This window comes from Nicotiana sylvestris, chromosome 12 (genome assembly GCF_000393655.2).
Source record: "Nicotiana sylvestris chromosome 12, ASM39365v2, whole genome shotgun sequence".
In the NCBI taxonomy this organism is placed as follows: domain Eukaryota; kingdom Viridiplantae; phylum Streptophyta; class Magnoliopsida; order Solanales; family Solanaceae; genus Nicotiana; species Nicotiana sylvestris.
Genome location: NC_091068.1, coordinates 144,760,742 through 144,776,498, shown reverse-complemented (window position 1 = coordinate 144,776,498; position 15,757 = coordinate 144,760,742). Strand labels below are relative to the sequence as shown.

Below are 15,757 nucleotides of genomic sequence, written 5' to 3'. Positions count from 1 at the left end.
CTTTGTAGTCTTGTATGAACTTGATGAAGTAACTCAGGTTACTATTGAAAAATAGGATCTTTGCTTGAAGCTTTGTAAAGGATTCATTATGATGTCTTGTTTGAGAAATACTTAGCAAGCCAATCTTTCTTACTTCATAATGTAAGAAAGGCTTTTAAGATTATGGGTTGCAGCCCCACATCCTTTGTGATGAATAAGCCACCAAGCTCTTTAGGTGTGTGCCACCTTACTTTGTGAATTAAAGAGTCACATTTGAGCTTTAATTAAAACTCCTTGTTAGGAGTTTCTCAAATGTATCCAAAATAATTCACCCCTTTCCTTAATTAACTTATTAATCCCCCACCAATCCAATAATTAACCAATTACCCACATAATTAAGAATTATCTCAAATTATTTAAAATACTACTTTATATACCTTACTATTATGGTCATGTGGTACCTTGTATGGCACTAGTCCATAATTACCGGATATTATAGCTCGGACCATATTTTATCCCAAAATGACAAACTTTTACGAAACTCGCTTTCTTTGATTCGATTCGGTTACTCTCTCACCTTCACGAATTTACTTATTCACTTGTTTGAAATAGCATAATACTGATAATCTCAAAATAATCTCATTCTCGAGTTTACGTCGATTGACTTACAACGAAACTTTAACGACGAAAATGCGGGATGTAACATCTCATTTCCGAGCTTTCATCAATTTACTTATGGCGTACTTTTACGTACAAATATATGGGGTGTAACAAAAAATTCCAGAATGTAGGCACCTTGTTCCTCATCCCTTGTCTCCTTAATTGACTCGGGTGACTCTATTTTCATACCTACACATAATATGGAAAAGTGCTTGGAGTGAGGACAAATGCGCTCAAATTGAAAATCTACAAGCTTATTCACATCCTCTTCATGACAAAAACTAGAGTCAACTAAAATTGCATCTTCAATATTCTCGATTGACTCTAGTAACACTACTTCAACATGGGCATCCTCAAATTTTAGTTGGATAGATTGTTGGTGTTCTACTCTGATCTCCTCCACTAGCACCTTAATTTCTATATCTAATTCACGCTCTTATTGGATATTATTCACAATATTGGCTTGTTGAGCATTAAAATCTTCAACCAGTTAACTCACTTGAACTTTCAAGTTATGAATAGTTTCCTCTTGCCTTTCTATCTGCAGCTGTCTTTTACTATTTTGTTCCACAAGGCACTTTAACATATCTTTTATCTCTTTCAGGTCATCATCCCTGGGTTCTTTGTTCCTATTAACTTCACGAGAAAAAAGAAGAACCATCAAAGTAAGGGGTTGGGGAAGATAAGAAATATAAGCACAATCATGAAAGTGACCATCTTGACCACCACACATATCACACACATTCCACACATAAGATTGAGTTGGTGCACATAACTCGCTCTCGGGAATATTTTGATAGTTTTGCCATGGGTGGTTTCCTCCACAATAAGCATTAGGAAGATCTGTAGTAGAAGCCATTGTGTTGTTCGGAAGATCAATAATAGAATTACCAATATAAAAAATCTCATAATTCCAATAAGCCATATTTCTCAAATTAATAAGTAAAATAATTATTTTTTTTAAAAAAAACAAATACAAAAAATTAAAATAAAAGTTCAAACTTGATGCCTAGCAATATGTACACCTACAGTTGCACTGTTAGTTCCCCGGCAACAGCGCCAAAATTTGATCACCCCCAACTATACCTTATAAAAAGGACTATGCGGTCTCTGCAAATATAATCCGGTTTACAAGTCCGGAGTCGAATCCCACAGAGAACAAAGGCTTAGCTACAATTGTTCAATATTGCTAAGAAACACAAGTCTAAACAATTTCCTAATTATAGATATTATAATGTTTATTTCTAACTAATTCACTGACAACTATTATAAAGCAATAAAATTAATAACTAACAAAGATGAAATTTTAGACAAAACTAAGGAGATCTAGAGTTATGATTTCCCCAATTGTCGGAATCCTTTCCGCTACGTTTTCTATAAATTTGCCTAAATTTTCTCTACCGATCATGAGCTCTCTGAGTATCGTAATTCTATCCCAAGTAACTACCACAATTTACTAGACATATACTTTCGAATTACGCTAGCTGGAACTAAGTTACGGCTCACTTGGATCGCACCAAGGTTTCATTATTCCTAATCCCACCTTTAAACCCTCTGTTTACCGTGAAAATGGTAATAACAATTAAATTTGATTTAGTGGTTCTAAAAATACGTGATCTATTTTTATGCTAGTTGTTAAGCAGTTGATGCTATGTGAAAGACTTAGAAACGAAAATAAGAGCTTAGAAACGAGATGTTAATCAAACCGAATCGCTGCCAATCGGGGTCTCAAGCTTGCCTATTCGAGGGCTTCGGGGTCGGGTCTGGAGCTCGGCTGGGAGCTATTGAAGGTGGTCGATAGAGACTAACAGTTATAAATGAATCAAAGACGGCTCTTTATGGCCAATAACAAGCAATACATGATGAACTTTTAGTAGAACACAATAAATATGAGCAATAAATGAAATAACAAGATCAAAAGAATAAGCTGGAGGGTAGAGAGGATGTTCTTGTGCATTTAGTGTGGAGCAACAGATGTTTACAAAATGACAAGGATCCCCTTTATATAAGAGGGAAAATCCCAACATAGTACAAGTGCATTTATTATAAAGATATAAAGATGGGACAACTAGTTAACGCCTACAATACGGGCTCAGACTAGCTTGGCAGATTTTTTTGGCTCTGGCTTCATGCCTAGGGAACTCCCCACTTTCATTCCATGACCGTCGATCTCATACTACCCCGAGGTCGATCGTCGAAGGCCCTTGAGGGATAAAACCCGTCCATGATTTCGAGCATTCGAGATGTTATAGCGATGGAAAATTGGACCCTCCGATTTTACCGTATACAGATAGTACCCGCATTTCTTAGAGTAGAACAACAAGAAACGACCTTGATAACCATTTTTCCGAAGTTCCCGCGATGATGTCATACTGATGGTGCAAGCCTCCGTGATAGCCGGGATGTCCCATCATTTCATCTTTCTAGAATCATTCAAGGCACTACTGTTTCTTCTTCTCCAAAGCGGTAACATCACTGCCGGTTCAGCTCATAAGGATGCATTAAATGCGCCTGCTGTTACGTCTTTCAAAGATAATAAAGGCACCGTCGGTTACGCTGCCTCCCCTCCTATAAATGGGAGCCTCCTGGAACCAATTTTTTATTCAAGTGATTACGAATATAAAGATGTTTCTTCAATTTGTCTCTAATGTATGCTATATTTCCCCTTATTTACGCCTGTGACAAATTTGAACGCATGACTCCACCGAATGGTGCAAATATCGAGCCCAGATGTGGGTATTTTTCTTTACCTTTGATCGATTAACGCGACTCCCCTCGGAACCCTTTGTCGTTTCTTGGACCGAGCCCGAGTTGAGCTGATAAACTCGGGTCGTCAGGACACTAACTCCGAGCTAAACTAGAGTAGGGCTTTGAACCCCCAAATCGAGATTTAGTTTTTAGACCCTGTGATAGTTTTCGAGGGGGGATTTGCTTGGGAGCTCGAGAATGCAGACTGCCTTTAGGCTTTTTAAGGATAGTCTCCGAGTGAGAGTTTGTTCAAACTCGGGCCGTCTGGAAACTTGTTTTGAACTTAGTGTAGATAGACTTAAGGCATTGTAGATAGATCTTCAGACGAGGGCCTATCCGGGTTTAGATGGTACCCCAAGGCCAAGCCCATGTGAGCGGAGTTTCAACTGTTTATTTTCCTCTTAAGAAGATCCTTCGAAACTGGGTACCATCTCAAATCTTGTAATGGTGTCTATGGCCCCTTGGAGAGATCCTCAAGATCGGGTACCATCTCGGGACTAGAAATGGTGCCAAACGCTTCCTAGAGTCTGACTTCTTTTTGATGTAGGTCCTTGAGATCGGGTACCATCTCAGGACTTGCAGCGGTATTAATGGCTTATTAGAGCCTGTCTTCTTTTTGGTGGGGGTCCTCGAGATCGGGTACCATCTCGGGACCTGCAATGATGCCAATGGCTTCCTGGAGCCTAACTTCTTTTGATGGAGGTCCTCGAGATCGGGTACCATCTCGGGACTCGATTGATGCCAAAGGCTTCCTAGAGCCTAACTTCTTTTTTATGGAGGTCCTCGAGATTGGGTACCATCTCGGGACTCGATTGATGCGGGGTCTTCAATCCCGAAACATCATATGGCGGGTCGTTGATGCTCTTTCCATATATAGGGTTGTGCTTGACTTCTGTCGAAAGTATCAGGTTACCTTGACGCAGATTCATCCGTCATTTTGGCGGATAGTGTTAATGGTGAGGTTCTTTGCAGAGAAGGCAAGGCTCGAATTTACGCTTAGTCATGTTATCAGGCTATACCAGTCTTTTCACCATCGAGGTCCGCTAACCCTACGATCCAGGTCAACCACGCCTTTTGTTGTTGATGATAAAGAAGATGGGGGTTGGGAGTGTATGAGTTGATTCGTCCAAGTACGGACTATAGATATTATCCCCGTGGAGTTTATGCCATTCCCAGAGGAATGGAATTATACACGTAAGTGGTACACTCGTGCCTTCGCAGTTTTTCAATTATGGCGAAGGAGTGTTCCGTAATTGTGATTTCTTTCCCTCTTTTATAGCAATTTCATGGATGCCATGCGAGGTCCCTGATATACCAGATTGGGCTCGGGAGTTGGCCACCCACTCGACCTGTGACGAGCATAAGTGGCAAGCTTGGTCTTGGGGCACACGGGAGGCAAAACATCACGGTACGTGTTGTGCGATCTGTTTCCTTCTTTTAGTTGGAAAAGCACTTTCCTTTTTCTGCGTATTAACCCTATTATTGTAGGCATCGAGGAGCTTTTCGAGGCGAAGCCGTGCCCCCTTGGAGACGGAGAAAGATCGCTAGCTTCGGGGTTAAAGAATGATAATAATAAGCTAGAGATACCTTTGCAGGGCGACGATGCTCAAAGCAAGTCGAAGCTGGATTGGGGGCCCGGAGTGGAAGTATTGACTGAGCCTGCCACAACCATGATTTTAGATTTTAGAAAGGCGGCTTCCCCTCCGCTGCTGTCTCCTTTTTCCGTCGGAGGTACTTTGAGGGATACTCGAAGTCCTTGCCATATGATTTGAGCGACCGTGCCTCGACCGGGGTCAATTCTTTCAGAGCTGAGGGAACTAGGTTAGTAGATGTGCACTCGACCTTCGAGGAATCCCAGCGGCTTCACTCTGTGGTGAGGTTTGGCATAGGCCTCTCGAGTTTCGTGCCTTCCCTTCCTCATTGAGTTTTGTTTTGCAGGCGTTCGACAAGCTTAAGTCTGAGCTTCTCCGTCGTGAGGTCAGGCTACAACAAGCTCTGGATGAGGAGAGATCCCTTAGGCTCCTTTGTAAGCAAAAGGAAGTCGAGTTGGCACACTTACGATATGAGACGAATCTGAGCTTGAATTATGAGAGCTATTTGAATAAGTATGTTGTTTTTGTTCCGAGTGAGTATGTGTTCTTTTTCCCAGCCCCTGAGGCTAATGTTTCATTTATCTCAGTGGTAGAAAAAGACAGAGGATTTTGAGCGCCTTCGGGATGAGGTTGGCTAAGCCAAGCGTGAACATGATGAGTTAAAGGCTCAGGCGGATGCTCAGGCTTCGGGGAAGAGGGGCGCTCTGTCTAAAGCTTCCGCCCTTGGGGTTCAACTTCCCTTAGCTCGTGATAATACCTCAATTCTAATAGATATGATTGCGAAGTTCGTGTTCAAGCTTTTGAAGGTCAGGGCCGAGGTTGTGGATGCCCGGGCTGAAGCCGTAACGAGCCGAACTAAGGCTGACCAGAAGGTGGCGGTGTATTTGAAGGATGTTGTCAATGCTCAAGCTGAGCCGAGAAAGATCCTTGACCAAAAAGATAGGAACAAAGAATATGCTCGGTGTAAGTCTCGGAAGAAAACCCTCGAGGATATTCGTTCTAGGGGATTTGACTTCTCGGAAGAGTTGGCGCGAGCGAGAGCGGATCAGCGTGATGCTCGGTTACTTCGTTCCATTGCCGAGGATAGCAAAGATGAGGCCGTCGGGCCATAACCCCTAGGGGGGATGTAGATTTTGCTTCCCGATTCTATATAAAGCCTTTTAAGAGCTCGTTTGTAAATGGAGCTTGTATATTTTCGTATATCTGAGCAAAAGAAAACCTTGCGGTTTTATTCCTCTTGTATCTCTTTTTGTCTTGAATTTAGCCAGATGGGCTACTCTTTGAGTTGAGAAGGAATCCTTAGATTGGTGGTGTGGCCCTAAGGCTTATTAAGCTGGCCTGTAGGCTCTTATGCATTAGGTCGGCGCGACCTTTTAGTATGAGCTAGCAATAGAGGCTCTTACTCTTTCGCCCTTAGGCATGTTTAATTAACTATTTTGGGTTCAGTCTCCGAATCGGGTTTCGACTTGAGCTCGTTCAACCCTCAAGTTTTTGAATTTAGAGCTAGCCCTTAGGCTCTTATACATTTGGTCGATGCGACCTTGTGCTGGCGATAGTGGCTCTTACGCATTGGGTCGATGCGACCTTTTGTATGGGCTGGCGATAGTGGCTCTTACGCATTGGGTCGATGCGACCATTTGTAAGGGCTGGCGACAATGGCTCTTACGCCTTGCTCTTGGGCGTATTCAATTAACTATTTTGGGTTTAGTCTCCGAATCAGGTTTCAACTCAAGCACATTCGACCCTCAAGTTTCTGAAATGCAGGCTGGACCTTAGGCTCTTACGCGTTGGGTCGGTGTGACCTTTTGTGTGGGTTGGCAACAATGGCTCTTATGCATTTCTCTTGGGCATATTCAGTTAATTGTTTTGGGTTTAGTCTCCGAATCGGGTTTCGACTCGAGCTCGTTCGACCCTCAAGTTTTTGAAATACAGGCTGGCCCTTAGGCTCTTACACATTGCTCTTGGGCATATTCAGTAAACCGTTTTGGGTTCAGTCTCTGAACCGGGTTTCGACTCGAGCTCGGTCGACCCTCAAGTTTCTGAAATGCAGGCTAGCCCTTAGGCTCTTACGCGTTGGGTTGGTGTGACCTTTTGTGTGGGCTGGCGATAATGGCTCTTACGCCTTGCTCTTGGGCATATTTAGTTAACTGTTTTGGGTTCAGTCTCCGAATCGGGTTTCAACTCAAGCTCATTCGACCCTTAAGTTTCTGAAATGCAGGTTGGCCCTTAGGCTCATACGCGTTGGGTCGGTGTGACCATTTATGTGGGCTGGCGACAATGGCTATTACGCCTTTGGTTGATGCAGACTTTTATGTGGGCTGACGACAATGGCTCTTAAGCCTTAGGTCGGTGCGACCTTTTATGTGGGCTAGCAACAATGGCTCTTACGCCTTAGGTCGGTGCGACTTTTTATGTAGGCTTTTATTTTTTCCTCGTTAAGGACTTTTTAAAATAATGTTTTCCTGACCCTTCGACGGCTTAATAAAAACCCTCGATTGTGAGTCGTTGTATGGCGATGATTGAGCACCTTGGGAGGTTTTGGCTTGGAGGCTGAGTATCTCGAAGCCAGTGTTTAGGAGTTGACACGGTCGAAGCTCTTTTGCCTATGTCGAGGGTAGCCTATTTAACTGGTTCTTTCCGAAGTATATTCAGAGTAATTGAAGGCCTGTGATTTTATAGCGGCGGTCGGGCATCACCGAGTAGTGTAAGTTTGGCTGGTACAGCCATGTGACCGGAGTCACTTGTGTTTGGCTGGAGCCTTTAAGCACCGAGTGAAGTAGTTTTGGTGTCTATATCGAGGGTATGCCTTTTTAGGGGTCTTACAAGTTTGATATATAGCCGAAAATTTATGATCAGGTTTATGCTATTAGTAAGGTCTTAAAAGTTTTACATGCCTTTGAGATCTTATAGTTTTGGATACTTGGTACAAGTATGGTTCATGCCTTGCTTGGGGTCTTACAGGTATTGATGTTGACTTATATAGGTCTTACGAGACTGAGGCTGCCCGCATGTGGCCTTACGACCTTGGGTTTTGATAAGCTGATAGAGGTGGCGCTTGACGACAGTCCCTGAGTCTTCGAGGGTTTCTTGACTCGGGAGCCATTACTTGTAAACTTGGTATTGCCTCATTGAGGGCTTATGATTTTGGATTTTCCGACCCGGAGGTCATATGGCATTGAGTTTTCAACGCCAGTCCCCGAGTGTTCGGGACGTATTTGGCCCTGGAGCCGTTTTGTGATCTTGATGTTGCCTCATTGAGGGCTTATGAGCTCGAAGCTCTGACCTGAGGGTTGCATCGTTGTGAATTGTTGACACTAGTACCCGAGTATTCGAGACATTTTTTGCAAAAAATGTCGAGCTTCCTTGACATGCAAAATGCTTTTGTGGAGTATTCTTTGATTACTTGGTATAAGTATACATGTCTTTGCAGTTTAAGGGCTCAGTTGTTCTATGCGGACACGGTTTGTTTGACCGTTTGGCCTGGTACATTATCTTCCTATCGAAACCCCACTTGATGTGTCTTGGCTTTCTCCGAGTTGGTGACCTCCTGGGGGGATGCCCTCCAGTATTCGAGGTTGATTGCAAAAGAAGCCTTGACTACTTGTTGAGTCCTCCTTAGGTAGCATATGGATGTTGCCTCATTAAAAACCTTGCCGGTAAAACCCTTTTCAAGATAAAAACTCGGTCAAAGGAAAAGAGTGCAACACGTGCTCATGAAACCTAAGGTCTTCGAGTTGGAAAATGCTTTGGCCGTTTCGACCGGATACCTGTGTTCAGGTCAGTGTAGAACGTAATTGAAAGAGAAAGGAGACGGTTATACCTTAGTGTAGCATGTGCTGGTGATGTTTCGAGCTCTGATATGTTTTAGTTGCTTACGATGAGGATGCGGTACGGTCTCCTGCTTTGTTTAGTCGATGATAGCCGAGAGCATGGCTTGTTATCGCCATTTTACTGTTTGCTTATCCTTCGGCTCCTTCAAAGGTAGGATACCGATGTCGGGGCCACATCGTGCACCACGAACATTTCCCTCGCCGCGTGTTGTTCTCCGTAGACTGTCCTAATCCCATCTTTCATAGGGAATTTCATCATTTGATGGAGGGTAGATGGTACTGCTCTCATGCAGTGTATCCACGACCTTCCGAGCAAGGTGTTGTACCTTATGTCCTCTTTGATGACGTGGAATTTGGCATTTTGGGTCGTGCCGGACACATTGGCTGGGACTCGAGAGGCGGGTGCGATTTGGTCAAGTAGGCCGAGCTGCTCTACCACCCTCGACCTGATGATATTGGCCGAGTTACCTAGATCCACAAGTACATGTTTAATTTGAAATGTTTTTACAAGAAAGGAGATTACCAGTGCGCCATTATGAGGCTGAGATAAGGTCTCGATGTCCTCATCACTGAATGTGAGAGCATCCTCGCGGGTGTAGTCGTGAGTTCGCTTTTCTCTGGTGATAGATATTTTTGTTCTTCTCATCATGGGATCGTGCGGGGCATCAATGCCTCCCATGATCATGTGGATGGCGTGTTGTGGCTCATTTGTTTCATTCTTCTTGGCCGCCTCTCTTTCTCGGAACTGATTTTTAGCTCGGTCGATAAGGAATTCCTTGAGGTGACCTTTGTTAAGTAGTTGAGCTACCTCTTCTCGGAGCTGGTGGCAATCCTCGGTCCTATGGCCGTGCGTGTTGTGGAACTCGCACACTAAGTTATGATTTCTTTGCGAAGGATCTGATTGCACAGGCTTGGGCCACCTGGCGTCTCTGATTTTACTGATGGTGAACACGATGTCTGATACATCGATATTGAAGTTGTATTCCGATAAGCGAGGTTCTTCCGTCGGCCTTGTGTACTTATCGAAGCCAGCTCTATTGATGAGTCCTCGAGGATTCTGGCCTTGGTCCATCCTTCGATCATTGTGGGGTATGTTACGCCTCAGGGTGTTTCTCCTATCTTCGGTGTATGGCTGGTACCTTTCTTTGTTTGACTTTGGCTCCTTTGCCAGAAGCCTGCTTGGGTATACCGATCCCGATGTGGCTCCTAATTGGTCGTCCTCGACCCTGATCGTTGACTGGTATCGGTTATGGACGTCCGACCAGGTCATAGCAGAATACTCGACCAAGTTCTGTTTCAACTGCTTTGAAGCCACTGAGCTTCGTTCATTTAATCCTTGGGTGAAGGCCTGCACTACCCAGTCATCGGAAATCAGTGGTAGTTCCATTAGTTCCATTTGGAAAAAAGATACGAACTCTCGCAGCATCTCATTCTTTCTCTGCTTGATCTTGAAGACGTCAGATTTCCTTGTTGCTACTTTGATGGCACCAGCATGTGTTTGTATGAAAAAATCTGCCAGCATGGCAGTTTCCCCAAACTTCTTTAGCAAAACGGACTCGATCTCGTCGTCCTTTAGGCCGTTGACTTTTTCTGCACAAGTGTAGGTGGTGACATGCTCATTGGGGTCCGAGGTTCCATTGTATTTCGGAAGGTCTGGCATTCTGAACTTCTTTGGGATGGGTTTTAGAGCTGCCTCCTCTGGGAATGGCCTTTGTATGAACTTCTTCGAATCTACCCCTTTTAGGATCGGAGATGCGCCCGAAATTTGGTCGACCCTGGATTTGTAGGTCTCGACCTTTTTGTCGTTGGCTTCTATCTTCTTCTCGCCCGACTCGATCCTCCTTGTGAGATCCTCGAGCATCTTTATGATGGAGGGGTCGGCTTCCGACTTGTTGTTTCTTGATCTCTCTTGTACTTGCTCGACCGGGGAACCGCCCCCGGTGCTACCGTGCTAGGAGTTTTCTGGTGACTTTGCAGCTGAGCAATAGCCAGCTGTTGCGCCTGCAACATTTCAAAAATAACATGAATTGTAACCTTCTGTTCTTCCCTACTCGGGGTTTTCTGAGCTTCTTGTTGATCTTCTTGGTGCACGCTCCTATTAGTGTGAGAGCTTATGTCGACGTATTAGGCGTCACGCGAGATCGCGTCCTCGCGGATTGGGTCTGGTGCATTCCCAGGGTTTTATGGTGGCACACCAACACCTGGAACATCCACACCGTTTTCTCCATGGTCCTCAAGATTGTTGTTTTCACCTCCATTCACTGAGTCAGATATTTTGACCTGAAATCGAAGATCTTGGACATGAAAAAGCATGAAAGATAACTTGCGTTATGTAGTAAAACCTGCAAGAAAATAATCACTATTATTTTTCGCCCCACGGTGGGCGCCAAACTGTTTACCGTGAAAATGGTAATAACAATTAAATTTGATTTAGTGGTTCTAAAAATATGTGATCTATTTTTATGCTAGTTGTTAAGCAGTTGATGCTATGTGAAAGACTTAGAAACAAAAATAACAGCTTAGAAACGAGATGTTAATCAAACCGAATCGCTGCCAATCGGGGCCTCGAGCTTGCCTATTCGAGGGCCTCGGGGTCGGATCCGGAGCTCGGCTGGGAGCTATCGAATGTAGTCGATGAAGACTAACAATTATAAATGAATCAAAGACAGCTCTTTATGGCCAATAACAAGCAATAAATGATGAACTTTTAGTAGAACCCAATAAATATGAGCAATAAATGAAATAACGAGATCAAGAGAATAAGCCGGAGAGCAGAGAGGATGTTCTTGTGTATTTAGTGTGAAGCAACAGATGTTTACAAAATAACAAGGATCCCCTTTATATAAGAGGGGGAATCCCAACATAGTACAAGTGCATTTATTACAAAGATATGGAGATGGGACAGCTAGTTAACGCCTACGATACGGGCTCAGACTAGCTTGATAGACTTTGCTGGCTCTGGCTTCATGCCTAGGGAACTCCCCACTTTCTTTCTGTGACCGTCTATCTCATATTGCCCCGAGGTCGAGCGTCGAAGGCCCTCGAGGGATATAACCCGTCCGTGATTTTGAGCCTTCGAGACGTTATAGCAAAGGAAAATTGAACTCTCCGATTTTACCGTATACACCCTCCATATTGATCCCTCATATACGTTATGAGTGATGTTGTTCAACAACTATCTAACTATGCACTCTCTTCCGAGTAATACATACTAAATAGGCACAGTCATTTGATGACCATTCAATCAACAACAATAAACACGTAGTTGAACGAGTAGAGAAATCCAACGGCTAAATTATATAAAAACATAACAAGAACTTATCCTACAAACGGTTCCATCAAAATCCTAGATAACAAATTAGTTAGTCATAATAGTATGCACAACTACAATACTAAAATTCATAACCAATAGTGAATATAGGAAGAAGGAAGTGAGAAACTCGTAGAAGAATCCTCCGCCTTGCTCCTAATGTGTTCTTGCCTCCTTAGGTCGAATCCCGGTCTTTGCTCAAAATTTGTGTTTAATGACTATTTATATGTGTAGGAAAAAGACCCAAATAAAATAAACAAGTCCAAAACCAAATAGGAGACAAAATAGGCTTTAAAAAGCCGGAACACGCGTCGCCTCGTGACAGACCGCGCCTAGCCTGCTCTGCCGCGCGCCTCCAGCTCGCCTCAAGCCTCGCGACGCCAGCTTTGTAGCGAGAAATAAAGCTCGGGTTTTCAATTCCATAGAATCTGCTTCGTTTCCAATTTCTGTTTTCTGCCTAATTTTGCAATTGTTTGCATTAGCTTCTCTTCTTTTATCAATTCTTATTTTGCCTTTTCTTTTCTTTTGATTTCTTTTGTTCCCTAATTAAATAATCACAATTTCATTCTTGTAGTGTATAAAATACACATAAAATCTCTACTTTGCTTCCAATTTCGTCTTTAATATAGCTACACATAAAATAAACTTAATTAAGTACAAATATAATATAGTTTAACATTAAAGTACCTAAATGTAAGGTAATAATGCACTAAAAATATATAATTATAGCCAAACATCAGGCATACTGATGGCCTTAGTAAATTAAATATTGAGTTTTAATGTACGAGCGATTGAGTCTAAGTATCAGGCATCCGTATGTTGTTATTGCTACAACTTAAGTTTCTGAAAATTCCTCACTAAAAAATACTCCTTTAACTACACAGAATATCTTATTTGTATCATCAGTTATACTTTGGGTTTTGTATCTGTTTTGACCGTAATGGAGCTTAACCATGGGCATAAGTTGAAGTATAACGGAGGAAAATTTTAAATTTGGACATTTTTCCTACATTACATTGACACGAGAATCCATAGAAGCTCATAATCGTGTATTTTGTTAATCTTTTTCAATTTGAAACAAAGGTGAGATTATATAGTTGAAATGGAATCGAGAAATAAATAGTACAAGAGAATTCATTTCATTTCTTTCTCTCCCCTACAAAGGTGATATTATATATATACTCTCAATTTTCTTATGCGAAATTGAAACAGATCTAGATGCTACCAACTATAAATATTATTACCACGAATATTTCTTCTCAAATGTAGCATCTTGATGAGGTCCAAAATAGAAACCATCCTCTTGCACTTTCCAAAAACATTCAGACACTAAAGCGCCAAGTGATCCACATTGGTCAGATATAAAATCATTGAAAACATCAAACGCTTTGTCTTTACCATTCCAATAAAAATGGCAGAAGAATAATGTACCACCACCAAATTGTTCTTGAAACTTAAATCTAAACTCCTGACCAATGACATTGAGCGTATGATATCCTAGATCGTCATCTTTAGATTGACAACGAAGAGTCAAAGCTGGAGAATTAGTTGGGATGTTGTCGATTATATGCATTAGATAACCAGGACTAAATAAACCAAGTCTAGGGGTCAAACCGGAACTTGTAACTAGAGCAAGGTTAAATGCAAATATGAATAAGAAGAAAAGGTTGTTGTTCTTGAAATAACTCATGTTTGACACTTGATCAAATGGTTCTGTATATCTTGTCTTGAATCTATGTGTATTTGTGCTACGTATTTATACATGGAAAAAAGGTGTATCCTCCTAATTTCCTTAGATTTTGTTAACTCAGATGAGATTTTTGCTTTTAAATTATTTCTAAAGTAAGAAACATTCTATATGTGACCATTCCCATTAAGTAGAAAATTAATTGTACCAAAAGAAAAAATTAGGATTTTTTTTATTAAATGCCATATGAGGGTAAAGATATATCTAGTCAAAAAAAAGAGCTTATTAAATGCTCCTAACATAAGAGTATTGACTAGTACACACGAACTTGTTCATATATGACTAAAGTCTAAAATGAATATATGTCATATTAGACAAGAAAATTTAAAGAAGTTAGAAAATACTTCATCCAGTCCAAAATAAGTGATTTTTTGGCCTTTTTCTTGTGGTCCAAAATAAGTGATTTTTCCAGATTTCAAGAATGAATTAATTATTTTTTTCCTACATTGTCCTTGGAGTAACTAGTGTTGGAATATGTGTTAGGAGTGTTTATGTGAGATAGTAAAGGTTAATATGGTCAATTCCATTATTAATTAATGGTAAAAGATGGATTTCTTAATCTGTGTGAAAACATCCAAAAAATCACTTATTTTGGACCGGAGGGAGTAAGAGTTATGCTATTTTAGAACAATTATCTATCCGTTTTCTATAATTGGAGTAAAGTTAATTAATTAAGTAATTTCCATTTTTATCCTATTGAACCTTTGACTAGACTTTAGGTAGAAATTATTTTTTCCGTGTTATTTACACTAGGTGGTCACTTTTGTGACATTGTATATAGAAGTTGGTTACTTTTTCAAATTAGACGCATGGTGTGAATTTTAGTTAACTTTAAACTTCAAACTAGTTGACCATTTACAAGCTCAAAACCACTGGTCTAATTTTGAAAAGTGGCCAACTTCTAAATACAAGGTCACAAAAATGACCGTTTGTGCAAATCAGCCTTTTTCCCGATTATCCAGAAACAACCCAGGTCATTTCATATAAAACGGCCTTATTTTTCATATGACTAGTATTAGGGTACGCGCGTTGCGCGTGTATTCTATACTAATAAATATAAAATTTTAAAAATCACTTAAACAATAATTTGCTTGAGTTATAAATAAAAAGTAAATAAAAAATATATGTTCATGAAAATGTTGAATGTTGATTTTTAGCTAGGCAAAAGAATCGATTTGAAAAGGAGTTAAAAACGCAAAGAAACGCAAATCCTTTACTTATTTCCCTTTCATTTGCTTTTTTTTTATTTCCTTATACTGAAAATTAATATTAGAAAAAATAAACATGGAAGATTTTGTTACCTTCCTAGGGAAGCGTTTATAAAAAGTAAAGTTTTAATCGATTTCAAAATGTAGAACTTTCTACATATTCAGATAAGGAATATATTTTAAACCAAAAATTTTAGTTGATTTAGAACTCTTAAAAATTAGGGAAAAAACTTAAATTATAATTTTTTCCTATATAAAATATATTTTTAGAGGGTAAAAAAGGCAGACGACATTTCGCTAAGGACCTTTGTGCTTTTAATATAGTATAGATATAGATATAGATATAGATTAGGAAATTATTAATAAGTACCATATATATGAGGGTAATCTTATAGATACTCCTAGGGAAAATATGTTGTTTTTTTTTTTTTGTAAGAGGGAAACTCGCATCTGGTATAATTAACCTTTGCCACAACCTCTGCCCTTCGGGTGAGCACTCTGTGGTGGGGACTTTGTGAGCACTAGGTAAACCTCCCACTGTGTAATACCCTGCAAACTACACAGGGGATGTAAACCGCACTAGGTAAACCTTGTGCGACAAGCCCAACCCAAAAGATATTAAAGGGGAGATTCGATCCCAAATCATCCGTATGGATGACCACCCTCCAAACCAACTGGGGAAC

The 15,757-nt window shown here is 41.1% G+C and overlaps 2 protein-coding genes across 2 annotated transcripts; both read right to left on the bottom strand.

The window, feature by feature from the left end:
* Positions 1–8,647: 8,647 nt before the first annotated feature.
* Positions 8,648–10,670, bottom strand: LOC138883881 (uncharacterized). The gene is made up of 2 exons (XM_070164599.1): positions 9,333–10,670; positions 8,648–8,746 (listed from the first exon to the last, which is right to left on the bottom strand). The coding sequence occupies exons 1-2, from the start codon at positions 10,668–10,670 to the stop codon at positions 8,648–8,650; spliced, it is 1,437 nt and encodes a 478-aa protein (XP_070020700.1).
* A 2,689-nt stretch (positions 10,671–13,359) lies between these two features.
* Positions 13,360–13,809, bottom strand: LOC104220393 (S-protein homolog 5-like). The gene has a single exon (XM_009771258.2). It carries the CDS (start codon positions 13,807–13,809, stop codon positions 13,360–13,362), a length of 450 nt encoding a protein of 149 aa, XP_009769560.1.
* Positions 13,810–15,757: the final 1,948 nt, after the last annotated feature.

Bases quoted from the DNA above. Each gene is read 5' to 3' on its own strand.
- LOC138883881 (XM_070164599.1), bottom strand. From the start codon at position 10,670: ATGCTCGAGGATCTCACAAGGAGGATCGAGTCGGGCGAGAAGAAGATA. The intron at 8,747-9,332 runs GTAATCTCCTTT...ACCTGAACACAG, and splicing joins AGCCTCATAATGGCGCACTG to GTATCCGGTCGAAACGGCCA.
- LOC104220393 (XM_009771258.2), bottom strand. From the start codon at position 13,809: ATGAGTTATTTCAAGAACAACAACCTTTTCTTCTTATTCATATTTGCA.